This window comes from Anneissia japonica, unplaced genomic scaffold (assembly GCF_011630105.1).
Source record: "Anneissia japonica isolate Jap-2015-1 unplaced genomic scaffold, ASM1163010v1 scaffold287765_len193233_cov156, whole genome shotgun sequence".
Lineage (NCBI taxonomy): Eukaryota > Metazoa > Echinodermata > Crinoidea > Comatulida > Comatulidae > Anneissia > Anneissia japonica.
This window is the reverse complement of record NW_022689149.1, coordinates 107,396-121,348: the sequence shown is the minus strand read 5'-3', so window position 1 is coordinate 121,348 and position 13,953 is coordinate 107,396. Positions and strand designations below refer to the sequence as shown.

The 13,953-nt window shown below is 33.2% G+C and overlaps 1 protein-coding gene across 3 annotated transcripts in view; it reads left to right on the top strand.

The window, feature by feature from the left end:
- The first annotated feature begins 283 nt into the window (after positions 1-283).
- The window catches only part of LOC117124562 (low-density lipoprotein receptor-related protein 4-like), a 26,720-nt gene continuing 13,050 nt past the window's right edge, over positions 284-13,953 (top strand). Inside the window, exons 1-8 of one of the 3 annotated variants that reach the window (XM_033270838.1) lie at positions 284-557; positions 2,527-2,677; positions 4,635-4,769; positions 6,441-6,558; positions 6,709-6,862; positions 7,422-7,481; positions 8,361-8,420; positions 11,311-11,370. In XM_033270838.1, coding sequence (XP_033126729.1) covers positions 473-557; positions 2,527-2,677; positions 4,635-4,769; positions 6,441-6,558; positions 6,709-6,862; positions 7,422-7,481; positions 8,361-8,420; positions 11,311-11,370 — 823 coding nt within the window. In that variant the 5' untranslated portion in view covers positions 284-472. The remainder of the gene's footprint in view (positions 558-2,526; positions 2,678-4,634; positions 4,770-6,440; positions 6,559-6,708; positions 6,863-7,421; positions 7,482-8,360; positions 8,421-11,310; positions 11,371-13,953) is intronic. The other 2 variants (XM_033270856.1, XM_033270847.1) reach the window with 2 other exon arrangements.

Below are 13,953 nucleotides of genomic sequence, written 5' to 3'. Positions count from 1 at the left end.
AAATGCAGCCTTAAAGTATCGATGGTATATGCAGTTGGTGAACAAGGCGTCATTATATAAAACTGTGATTATTAGTTAATTGCATTAATCAATTAAAAATTACTAACTTCTACTTTTCCAAAAAAAAAGATTAATTTACTTTTTCCAAAAATGTTCAAAACGTTTACTTACTAATTAACAGGTTTTTATTACAAAACTACTGGAATTGAAGAAACAATAAGGGTGACTTCACTCCCAACTGTAAAATTTAGCATTCATATTATTATTATTTTTTTCAGATTTGAGTGGTTTTTATCCTCCGCTCTGCGTAATAGGAAGGGTGGAAGCCATTTCAATATTTGATCCTTCTCTACTTCATACCGATGTGGATGGTAAACAGCAATATATTTTTGACTTTCTAAGCGGAACTGATGACATAATAACAGCTTTAGCAGTTGACACACGCAGTAATTTGTTGTTTTACGCGGAAGACATGATAAAATCAATATATGTTGTAAGAATTGAAGGTGGTCAATATTCGAGAATAATCCACACATATACCAGCGGCCGGGTTGATGGTAATTATTGTGTTTAAATTCAGATTAACAATACAGTATGCAACGAAATAATGCAAAAATATGAAAAAAATATATATATAATAATTCGTACTCTGCCAGACAATATTATTCTTGTAAATTCTCATGTGTAGATTCAAGCCTGCATTGTTACAGAAGAACAGAAGAAGTATAGGCTACTGACGAACTAGAGGCAAACGTTTCCAATGCACAATTTTTTATGAATATATTATTGAATTTATCGTTAGCATAATTGTTGCTAGGTACATCAATAATTATAAGCTTACATTTCAAATTAGAAAGTTTTAATTGTTGCAGCAGGGACATATTGAAACTAATTTACTCGTCCTGAATTTTTCGCACAAGTTTATTCAGTTCAAATCAAGTCTTAAATTCATACGACTGTTTTACAATACCGCAATTGCATCGGATATTAATCACCCAGCACAATGAATACAGGGAACAGTTAAACAGAACAATTAATTTTAACTGTTGCCTATTCAGACCTAATGAAAAAATATTATTCCCCATCAAGCCATATTTTCGTATCCATAGTAATTATTTAATGCCATTTATTTAGTCAGGTATTTTCTTGCTTTATGCCACGGGGATGCATATCAAAAACTCTCTTTGAAAACATATTTCTAAATCAATTGTAATGTCGACACGCATGCTTTTAAAGGTCGTTGAATTTGTTCAACAAACGCCTAGTTAAAAGCCATCCATTTTTAACTGCTCTCGTAAATACTCGTTCAGCTAGGAGGCATAAGGTATGTAATTATTAAAATTGCCTTCTAGTAGTTTACAACTACTGTAGTTTTCCAGGCCTTTCGCTGCTAGTTTCCGACGGTTCTACACCACTATGTCCCCATTGCTTGTTTTATTCTGTAGATATTATATTAGTTATATAAAAACCACTCAAATACCATAACATTGAAGACAATGCATACATTTTTCCGAGGCTTTCGTACCTGCATTCCGGCCAAGTAACCCTTTGTGGTTCCCTTTCCCCTGGGCTAACTATGCTCTCATTAATCCTACATGACTCATACCGTGCCTGAGATAGGCATTACAAACTACTCCAAGATCTCTCTCCCCTCACTCTCTCTCTCTCTCTCTTTCTCTCCCTCACTCTCTCTCTTTCTCTCTCTCTTTTAGTTATACATACTTTATTATCAACCAAATAATATGAAAAATTTGGGTTTTTATAACCAGTATACATAACTTTGCACTTTTCCACATTGAATGGAAGCGCCCATAATATCAGCTACGAACCCAGTTTTGTTGGAGGAGACGAGCATCAGCTTGGGAATTATATATAAATATAAGTCAAAATAATGTGTTTATCATCTGATTTAATCTTGTTTTAGCTTCTATTTATGAATAGAGTGAAAAGCGTCGGTTCAGGAACTGACCTTTGTTAAATTCCATTCTTGGCTGTGCAGATAAAGAAACTTGGACACCACTGAACGCCTCTGATATATACCTGAATCACATTTCATGATCCATGTCAAAACAACACCACAAATAATGTCATTAATGTTTTAGCTTAAATAAGAAACGCTGATTGGGTGCACGTCCTAATAATAAAACAAAGATGGTGGTAATCAATCCAACTTACCCATTCCTCCCAGACATCTAAAACTGAGTAGCACAAGAATAACCCTAACGGTTCATCACACAAACAATTAATATTTTCTAAGTATTTAGGAACGTTATACCTAATTATCCTCTTCATTCTATTACACATAATAACATAATGTGAGTGAAATATGACTCTTTCCCCATTTAAACTAAAGAGGCTGGGCTAAACAGAAATGTTCATTGATTTAAAAAGGTACGTTGAATACAAAATAAAATATTGTGAACATTATTATAACATAAGCCGTCACGAAAGTCTTCAATTTCTTTAGACCAAATCCAATACAACTATCTAAATGTATATGAAATGTGTTAACAATTTTTACACTAGGTATGGCTGTTGACTGGATTTCGCTTAAAGTTTACTGGGTTGATTATCTTCAAAATCTTCTAATGGTTTCATCCTATGACGGAATGTCTAAATCAACAATGTTCTATGATATCGTTAGTCCAAGGGCTATAGCAGTAGACCCAAATGCAAGGTAATCTTATTGCAATAAAATAACCGTTATCTCCACTGCCACTCTTTTTTTTTTAAAATGAAAGTTACATAATACCTTCTTGTAATTCCACGTAAATTGTGCATTGTTTCAGTTACTTTATTTTCAAGGTCAAGTCGTAATAGTTCTTTTTTTAAAACGATTTTGGAAATATTTATCTCATCATCAGCAACAGGATCGTTTATTTTCTCGGTTTGTGTCTACTAGTATTATACCAAAGTCTTATCTTTCATTTTATCTGATGCTGTATTTGATATAAAATTCAAATATAAAGAGGCCTTTATGTAATAGGAAGCAATATCTCTTTACGTTATATAAATTATTCTGTAAAATATCTTTTACAAAAAATGTGCAATAGCTTTAGTTTCGGATATCAGAAGTAATGGTATCAACTGTTAATTGCTACGTTTGAAAATTGGCAGCAGAGAACTATATGCCCAGAAAATGGAGAGTAAATACAAAATATAATAGATGATAATTATAGAAAAAGATTAAGATTATAAAAAAAAAAAAAAAAAACAAAAACAAACAAAAAAAAACAGACTTACTGTGTTGGTGCTATTACTTTGTTTCATTTTTCTTATGTATTTTTTTTTAAATTATTTCAATTTATTGCATACAAAAGAACAAAAAGAATACGGGTACAATAGCATGCAATAGAAGCAAAGAAAAATAGCCAAAGCTAATCGAGCTTGAGCCACTTTAAAATTAAACATTAATACATATGATAAAATATAAATTAATAGTATAAAAAAATGTAAAAGGCATCATATTAATATTCATTAAAGAAAATGTCTTTAATTTTTGAAACAAAATTTGTTCTTGAGGTAGTCTCTTTCAACTCAAATGGCAAGGGATTCCAAAATTTAGCACCAGTATAAGAGATTCTGAATTAACCTAAATTGGTTCTGCAGTTGGGAACAGCTAAATTGTAATCACGGTACGGTTAAGTCTTGTTCCATGGGTGTGGTTAATGTTACTAAAGTAGTCTGTTAAAGTATGTGGCAATCTTTTGATTAAAAGGTCAGACATAACATTTAAAATAAATAAATTATGTAGTTTATATATGTATAGAATTCGAAGATTATAAAATAAAATAAAGGTGTAGAATGGGCTTTAAGATCTGAAAATGTAATACATCTTACACATATTTTTTTGAGTGCGTAAAAGTATTTGTAGGTGGGAATTGTATGTGTTGCCCCATACCTCAATACCATAAATCAGATTAGGTAATATAAAAGAATTATAAAGCATAATCAATGTTTCCTCGGGGACAAAGTGCCATAACTTTAATAAAATACCATTTTTTTTAAATTTTATTGTTTACGTAATGTATATGTTCCTTAAAATTAAGATGCTTATCAAGCTTAACTCCAACGAAAGAAACAAAATTACATTCAGAGATTAAACTTGAAGCAATTTTAAGAGAACCAGATGTAGTAAAACTTTTATTTTTTTGACTGAAAGAGTATGTAGTTTGTTGTATCTGCATTTATTGTTAATTTGTTGGCATTGCACCTTTTTATGACGTTTTTAAAATGATAAATAACCTCGTCAAGAGCTAAAGTATTACCAATAAATGGTTTAAATAGATTTATATCATTTGCAAATAATCTAAAATAAAAAAAAAAATCAGACGAATTTGGTAAATAATTTATATAAATTAAAAACAAAATTGGGCCAAGCACTAATCCCTGAGGAACACCACAGTCTATTGGTAGTTTATTAGAGACAAACCGTCAGAGGAAATAATCTGAAATCTATTACTAAGATAGTTTGAAAGCCATAACAAAGGTATGCCCCTAATCCCATAGTGTTGTAGCTTTGAAATAAAAATTTCGTGGTATACCCTTAATGTCAATATATACAAAGCAATAACATATACTGTTCAGAATTAACCCAGAAATAATACACTTTGTTTATCAAATTCTTTGAATAGATTGATATATTGGACTGAGCAGACATCACCGACAAAACTTGTGCGCTGTAATCTAGATGGTACAAATCGCCAGGATCTTATCAACACAAACCTGTTAAATCCATCAGGAATCGCTCTTGATCACGCTCAAAGAAGGTTGTATATCTTTGCAATTCTAAATACAACATATAAAAGTTTAAATAATCATGGTAGTCTTTCCGATTCATTAACCTCCAGTCAGGTACCCATTATACTCCTAGGTGAAGACACAAGCAGTGTGACGAACAAAGGTCTCAAACTCTCAACCCTCTAATTAAATATGTCTATTTTATCCATGCTGAAGACAGGTTCTGTTCACATTTGCTCCGTTACGGTATATGGCAACCGGCTATAGCTTCCGGCTGCCGGATCAAATCGGTCTGTGACCGATTTTTCCCCCATTTGATTGATTACCAGACGACTTTTTGACCAATCAAAAGCTACAGTTTCGACGTAAGGCGAGAGAGAGAGAGAGAGAGAGAGAGAGAGAGAGTGCAGCGACATCTATGGAGGCAAGATCAGGCCTAGATCTAGGTGATGATGTTATAAAAGAATTTCTAATGCAAATCCGGTTAAATATATGTTATATGAAAAAAGTTCTAAAGATTTTAGAGACGACAAATAGCGGGGCATCGTATTTTCCAAAATTGGGGCCAGGATTGACGTCACAGTTACGTGCCTAAAGTAGCCCCTAGGAACTTCGTACATGTCTAGGCCTAGGTCTAATTGACTCTTCTTCCTAGCTTAGGCTAGGCCTACTACCTAGCCTGAGTAGAGTTGAACAGTTACAGTTATCAAACAACTAAAACATGTATAGAAAACTTGAAATTGAACCTGAACTTGAACCTGAACAGATGTGAAAGGGCCTTTAGTCTCAACATTCGTAGTAGTCCAAGAGCCTCCTCGCCCGTGTTTCGGACTTTGTAAGAATCAAATCTTCTGAAATAAGTAATTATGACCGAAAGTCAATTGCAGACATCTTACACAATGTGTACTCCAATGTCGAGCACACACTGTAATGAGGCAACTCTATGCAGAGCATAATATGTACTTGGACGAGGTGTGCAATGTACCGTATTGTTTCTAATGTCCATCCCTCATACAGCTACTGAGAATTTCTAAGAGATTAGATTGAGATGCATTCGTTAGCCAGCTTAAAGACCAATAGCATCTTTTAGATGAATATAAGTTATCCGTTATTCTTCTCTGGTTCACTTACACACCGGATTTACACGTTCTTACGCAGCGCAATGACACTGGTGTTTTTTTCCCCCTTTAGGCTTCCCAGTCATAAACACTTTAAATATTGTTGAAACAAAATCATCTTGTTGTTAATAGTAGTAGGTTTGAAAGTTATATTTAATCAAGCAATAAAGGTGCTGAACGTTTCCAGATCTGTCAGGTCTCATTCTCAACTGGCGTTCCATTACTTAAATATTGTTTACCTATTTTAACTGCGTGCACTGTCCTTTATCAGAGAAGACTTAATTGGTTTTACCTTCCGAACGCTGGGGCAAGGAGCACCACCACTGCTTACCACCTTGCCACACAATAAGAAAAAAAGGCTCAGAGTGTGGAACAGTCTGATTACCTTTAAAAAAAAGTCCTACAATATCATATCAATTAAAATGAACAAAATACCAGCAAGCAAATTAAGAAAATTTAATTTTCCTGATAGGTTTAATGTTATTTTCTAGTTCATATTATTTAATGTGAGATAAAGAATAAGGCATTGAATTAAACTATGTAACATAGCCTAAACTATTTCTTCTGTGTTTTTTCATAAAGAGTTTATATCGTTGGTGAAGATAGTATGCTCATATATTATATTGACTATGATGGAATCGAGCAAGTTAATATTGTTGGCTCAAGTACTTATCCTGCCAAAGACATCACTGTGTTTCAGGTAGATGATTGAAACATTTTGGATCAATATTATCTCTTTTCTTGTATGTTTAACATCACAGTTAAGTATGCAGCTTCATCGTTGAACTCCAGAAAATGATAATAAAAAAAAATACCGCTGTAATAATTAGGAATAATTGCCTCTTTTTAGGACTTCATAATATTAGCTGGATCGTACGGGCAACAATCTGGAGTCATTGAAGCAATACACAAGGTCTCTGGCAGCCATGAAGGTCGTATAAATGTAAATACTACAGTATATGCCATAGACACCTTTGATGAGTCTACCCAACCTACAGCTACACGTATGTTGTCATAATATATATATTACATACACATAATTATAGCAAGTGCACAATTTACCGAAACAACAAAACTTCTAAGGAAACGTACACTGTGTCTAATATGAGATAGAAATGTATATGAAATGTACTTATGCAATTATGCAGTTGTATACGATTATGTTGTCGAAACAATGTCGGTCTTTCTTTAGCATAACGAATATTTATGTATATAATATATGTAGCAATAATATTTAGCATTACATTATATTATATATACTAATATTGTAAGAAGATGTACCGTATTTATTTGAATAAACAGCCGGGCGTTTATTGTTAAAAATGGTTTTTGAGGGGGAGTTTATGATTCGATCATCGTCCTATATTCGAGCACTGTGTTCACTAATTATTATGATTATTGTATTATATTGATGCATATAGCGTGTAACAAAAATAATCTTCCATATTATATGTGTACTATAATGATAGGCGATACTTTACTCATTTGGCTGATTATTATTGTTTTTATGAATTATTAAAAAAGTGTGTGTTTTGAAATAATTTGGTATTATTTCATTACCAGTGACTACAGCACCAACGATTACAACTACATCACCTTTGAGCTCAACAACGCAAACTAAAGGTAAGCGATATAAAGAGGAAAGGTACACATTTCAGTAAAAACTTCCAAGGATACCAAACGAAGTAACGTTTTTGGTTATAATTAAAACGAGAATTTACCAAAACTATATAATGATAAGTCATACTCGGTTTAGTAAGGTTTAGTATATTACTTATAGTTGAAGTAATGAATCTATTAAAGTTCACTTGTTCCACTATAAGCAAGACTTACAAGCTGTAACATATAACGATTTTATACACGTCCTGTATTGAATTCGAGCTAAAGCTGCTTGATCAAATTTAATCTAAACCCTTATTCTAAACCCAATAATTTACAACATTCAGCTACCAACAAAATATTACAGCTCTATGGATGCTGTATCGACTATCTCTTGTTTTGCAGATTCAGTGATTAAAAAACACCATGTAACAGAAACTTTCATGAACTAGAGATACAATACACGTTATAAGAGCCATACTAGGTCTAAAACTTTTAATGAAAATCATTTATATTCCTTATACTGTTCTTTACTGTTATACTTCCTTCTTCACTGGTTTTTTTTTATATCCTTCAGATATTTAAAGTTTTAGGAAGGTCATAAAAAACTTCCTATAGGTTATATCGTTGAAATTGTAGTGTTTTTATTTACATATTTGCTTACCTTTCTCATATTTAAGGTATGGTAACATCAGGCCATTACCATGATATACAAACAACGAACAAATACTAGTATGCTATTTTTCCCATCACAGTGACATTTGAAAATAAAGGTTGATTGGTCGGCATTATTTGAAATATCGGCCTAGGCCTAAGCCCAATTATTCTAATTATTTTGGTCGAACAAAATAATAAGCACAGGGATAAAATAAAATGATTAACTGAATATTCCTCCCTACACAGTGACTACAACTCCGAAAATTGTCATTACAACGTCGTCTCTGAGCACAAGGCAAACCACAGGTAAGTGAAATAAAGATGAATATGCTTCTGCTTCATCGAAGTACCGTAGAAACCAAGCCCAGTATCGTTTTTGTTATAATCACACGAGACTTTTCTGATAATTTTTCACTTTTTTAATATGCAGCAAGACCTTGTACATTGTTTCTAGTATTATTTTCAAATAAGAGATGTTTCCATGTAATTGCACTGTTCCTGATTTGAGGTGATTTTTATCTATTTGAGCATGATTTGTGTGTTGGGGGGGATGGCGTGACTGGGGAATGGGCGAGTATTTTTACTTGGGGGGGGGGGGGTGGAGCTTGCACGCCCCTCGCACATCCTAGATATGCAAATACCTAGCATACCCAGCAATTTACCCTACGGTCCTCCACTGACACCATGTTCTCTTGCAATGGTGAAAATGGGCACATAATATTGCCTATTTTAAACAAATTATAAAAGAGGCACAAGACTTTGGTTATTGCTACTGATCACAAAAAATCCGAATCACACATTTGACCCACAAAATGACCTCTCTGTGACATTAGGTCAAAGGGCAACCTTTTAATATGCAGGATATTTGCAGAAAAAATGCAAGTGTTTACTCTAAATATTTACATGTAAATATCGTATTTATTACCAATAATTATAATTGCACATAAAAAGACTCAGATGACCTGGCAGTGTGTGATTCGAATTCTTGTGGGTCATGTTTGTATTTGTACCCAATGCATTTATATGCTCAATATGTAACGGTTAAGAAGAAAATTTACTACAAAGATTCCAAATGGCGGCTATTTTAAAATTACGCAAATTAGGTAATTTAGTATTGTCCGATCAAGGAAGATTTTGCATATGCTAATTGTTACAGACAAAAGAACATATTTCAGCAATAAAACACATTTTTGCATTTTGTATCACTCAATGCCAATTTTACATCTATTTCCACCTGTCTAATAGAGGAATATCAATAGGTCCTCTTTTTACCAAGGTAGCAATATCATTAATTCCAAAAACGTCTCACAGAGATCACCGAAAAATAGATTTCAATCAACCAGGATACCACAAACCTGTGTACACTGGAAAGCCCGTACAAATGTACTTATGTATACACTGCAAAGAAAGATCAAGAAAAAGACAAGTTCAAAACAACGGCAGGTGTTAGACAAGGTGTGAATGAAGGACCATGTTTATTTAATCTGTACATTGATTATGCTCTTTGTGTCTTCCGAGATGTGACTAAACAGGTATAAAAAATCTGGAAATGTCATTCAACATTCCAAACAAAGCTACCAATAGGATCAGAGGGAATTTTTTGCATCGACTGGCACTTACAATCACTGTGAAGGGGTTATGCCGATGACATCGATATCCATAGTTGGCCACAGACAGATCTCCAAAATTCAATTATAATATTGCATCAAATTTGTACTGAATACGGGATGAAGGATAATGTAAAGAAGACTTTTGAGTTTAAATTGGAACGAAAACAACAGATGACATGTATCAAGATCACATAATCAAACTAAATGACGAGTAGATAGTGAATACGTATTATAATATGTACACATTGATGTAAAGGTAAGCCACACAAAGTTAGTGTGGCTAGAGCTGCTTTTAGTGAACACCGTAAACTACTCACAAATAAAAACATACTTTATCAACAAGAATCATTTTCTTAGATGGTCTGGTCAAGTCACGGCTAAGTTATGGTTACCATGCATGGCGTCTAACTAAACCAGAACTCCAACTAGTTAGTGCCACATACAAATTAACTTAAGGTGTATGGTAATATGCGGATTCAAAAGGAAGAATCCACCATCTAAGAAAAGCAAAAAAAGCAAAATAAAAATGAAAGAGATAACAGAGGGTAACAAGAATGATAAAGCATAAGAAGAAATAGAATGGGGATTTGTTACAAATAAGGAACGGCTATTTCAAATCACCAACACACCGCCGATAGAAGAATTCTACCAATTGCAACAGAGAAACTCTGTAGCATATGTTATCAGGCGTGGGAACAACAATCCCTTTAAGCAACTCATGTTTCACGCAATCAAAAATACAGAGCTTGGGGAAAAAAGTAAAATCAATCTTGAAAAAGTAGTTAATAAAAGCCTTGTCTCCAGATGTCAACTGATTAAATACTGTTTCAAGAACAAATTAAAGAAAAAACTATCAATCGGTATTATTATTAATAATAATAATAATAATAATTTTAATTATTATTTGTATAATTAATATATATATACAACTCCAACTAGTTAGTGCCACATACAAATTAACTTAAGGTGTATGGTAATATGCGGATTCAAAAGGAAGAATCCACCATCTAAGAAAAGCAAAAAAAGCAAAATAAAAATGAAAGAGATAACAGAGGGTAACAAGAATGATTCTTTAGAAGAAGAAATAGAATGGGGATTTGTTACAAATAAGGAACGGCTATTTCCAATCACCAACACACCGCCGATAGAAGAATTCTACCAATTGCAACAGAGAAACTTTGTAGCATATGTTATCAGGCGTGGGAACAACAATCCCTTTAAGCAACTCATGTTTCACTCAATCAAAAATACAAAGCTTGGGGAAAAAAGTAAAATTAATCTTGAAAAAGTAGTTAATAAAAGCCTTGTCTCCAGATGTTAACTGATTAAATACTGTTTCAAGAACGAAATGTAAGTTGGCTATTACAAAAATTATGATAAAATGTAAAGTATGATATACGAACAACGAACAAATACTGGTATGCTGTTTTTCCCATCACAGTGAAATTTGAAAATAAAGGTTGATTAGTCGGCATTATTTGAAATATCGGCCTAGGCCTAAGCCCAATTCTAATTATTTTGGTCGAACAAAATAATAACCACAGGGATAAAATCAAATGACTAACTGAATATTCCTCCCTCCACAGTGACTACAACTCCGAAAATTGTCATTACAACGTCGTATCTGAGCACAAGACAAACCACAGGTAAGTGAAATAAAGATGAATATGCTTCTGCTTCATCGAAGTACCGTAGAATCCAAGCCCAGTACCGTTTTTGTTATAATCACACGAGACTTTTCTGATAATGTTTCACTTTTTTTTAATATGCAGCAAGACCTTGTACATTGTTTCTAGTATTATTTTCAAATAAGAGAGGTTTCCATGTAATTGCACTGTTCCCTGATTTGAGGTGATTTTTATCTATTTGAGCATGATTTGTGTGTTGGGGGGATGGCGTGACTGGGGAATGGGCGAGTATTTTTACTTGGGGGGGGGGGGGTGGAGCTTGCACGCCCCTCGCACATCCTAGATATGCAAATACCTAGCATACCTAGCAATTTACCCTACGGTCCGCCACTGATACCATGTTCTCTTGCAATGGTGAAAATGGCACAGAATATTGCCTATTTTAAACAAATTATAAAAGAGGCACAAGACTTTGGTTACTGCTACTGATCACAAAAAATCCGAATCACACATTTGACCCGCAAAATGACCTCTCTGTGACATTAGGTCAAAGGGCAACCTCTTAATATGCAGGATATTTGCAGAAAAATGCAAGTGTTTACTCTAAATATTTACATGTAAATATCGTATTTATTACAAATAATTATAATTGCACATAAAAAGACTCAGATGACCTGGCAGTGTGTGATTCGAATTCTTTTGGGTCATGTTTGTATTTGTACCCAATGCATTTATATGCTCAATATGTAACGGTTAAGGAGAAAATTTACTACAAAGATTCCAAATGGCGGCTATTTTAAAATTACGCAAATTAGGTAATTTAGTATTGTCCGATCAAGGAAGATTTTGCATATGCTAATTGTTACAGACAAAAGAACATATTTCAGCAATAAAACAAATTTTTGCATTTTGTATCTATTTCTACCTGTCTAATAGAGGAATATCAATAGGTCATCGTTTTACCAAGGTAGCAATATCATTAATTCCAAAACGTCTCACAGAGATCACCGAAAAATAGATTTCAATCAACCAGGATACCACAAACCTGTGTACACTGGAAAGCCCGTACAAATGTACTTATGTATACAATGCAAAGAAAGATCAAGAAAAAGACAAGTTCAAAACAACGGCAGGTGTTAGACAAGGTGGGAATGAAGGACCATGTTTATTTAATCTGTACATTGATTATGCTCTTCGTGTCTTCCGAGATGTGACTAAACAGGTATAAAAAATCTGGAAATGTCATTCAACATTCCAAACAAAGCTACCAATAGGGATCAGAGGGATTTTTTTTGCATCGACTGGCACTTACAATCACTGTGAAGGGGTTATGCCGATGACATCGATATCCATAGTTGGCCACAGACAGATCTCCAAAATTCAATTATAATATTGCATCAATTTTTTACTGAATACGGGATGAAGGATAATGTAAAGAAGACTTTTGATTTTTAATTGGAACGAAAAAAACAGATGGCATGTATCAAGATCACATAATCAAACTAAATGACGAGTAGATAGTGAATACGTATTATAATATGTACAAATTGATGTAAAGGTAAGCCACACAAAGTTAGTGTGGCTAGAGCTGCTTTTAGTGAACACCGTAAACTACTCACAAATAAAAAAATACTTTATCAACAAGAATCATTTTCTTAGATGGTCTGGTCAAGTCACGGCTAAGTTATGGTTACCATGCATGGCGTCTAACTAAACCAGAACTCCAACTATTTAGTGCCACATACAAATTAACTTTTAAGGTGTATGGTAATAGGCGGATTCAAAAGGAAGAATCCACCATCTAAGAAAAGCAAAAAAAGCAAAATAAAAATGAAAGAGATAACAGAGGGTAACAAGAATGATAAAGCATAAGAAGAAATAGAATGGGGATTTGTTACAAATAAGGAACGGCTATTTCAAATCACCAACACACCGCCGATAGAAGAATTCTACCAATTGCAACAGAGAAACTCTGTAGCATATGTTATCAGGCGTGGGAACAACAATCCCTTTAAGCAACTCATGTTTCACGCAATCAAAAATACAGAGCTTGGGGAAAAAGTAAAATCAATCTTGAAAAAGTAGTTAATAAAAGCCTTGTCTCCAGATGTCAACTGATTAAATACTGTTTCAAGAACAAATTAAAGAAAAAACTATCAATCGGTATTATTATTATTAATAATAATAATAATAATAATAATTTTAATTATTATTTGTATCATTAATATATATATACATATAAATATATATTATTAATAATAATATAATATAATATATATATATATATTAATATATGTATATTATTATATATATATATATATATATATAAAAACATATATTGCCTTGGTTTGGCTCTGTAATCATTAGTGGTAGTGGGACTGGTTTGGGCCCTTCCTAAGCTGGTCAAACGTTTCTTTTGGGTCTATACCCCAGCTGCACTGATGAGTCCTGGAAGGCCGAATCGGATCCGTCTGCAGATATTGGGATTCCTTCCAGTGGATACTTAGTTGTTTATTTTGTCATTCTGATCGGATTTTCTCTACTGTTCCGTTTTAATTATATATATATATATATATATATATATATATATATATATATATA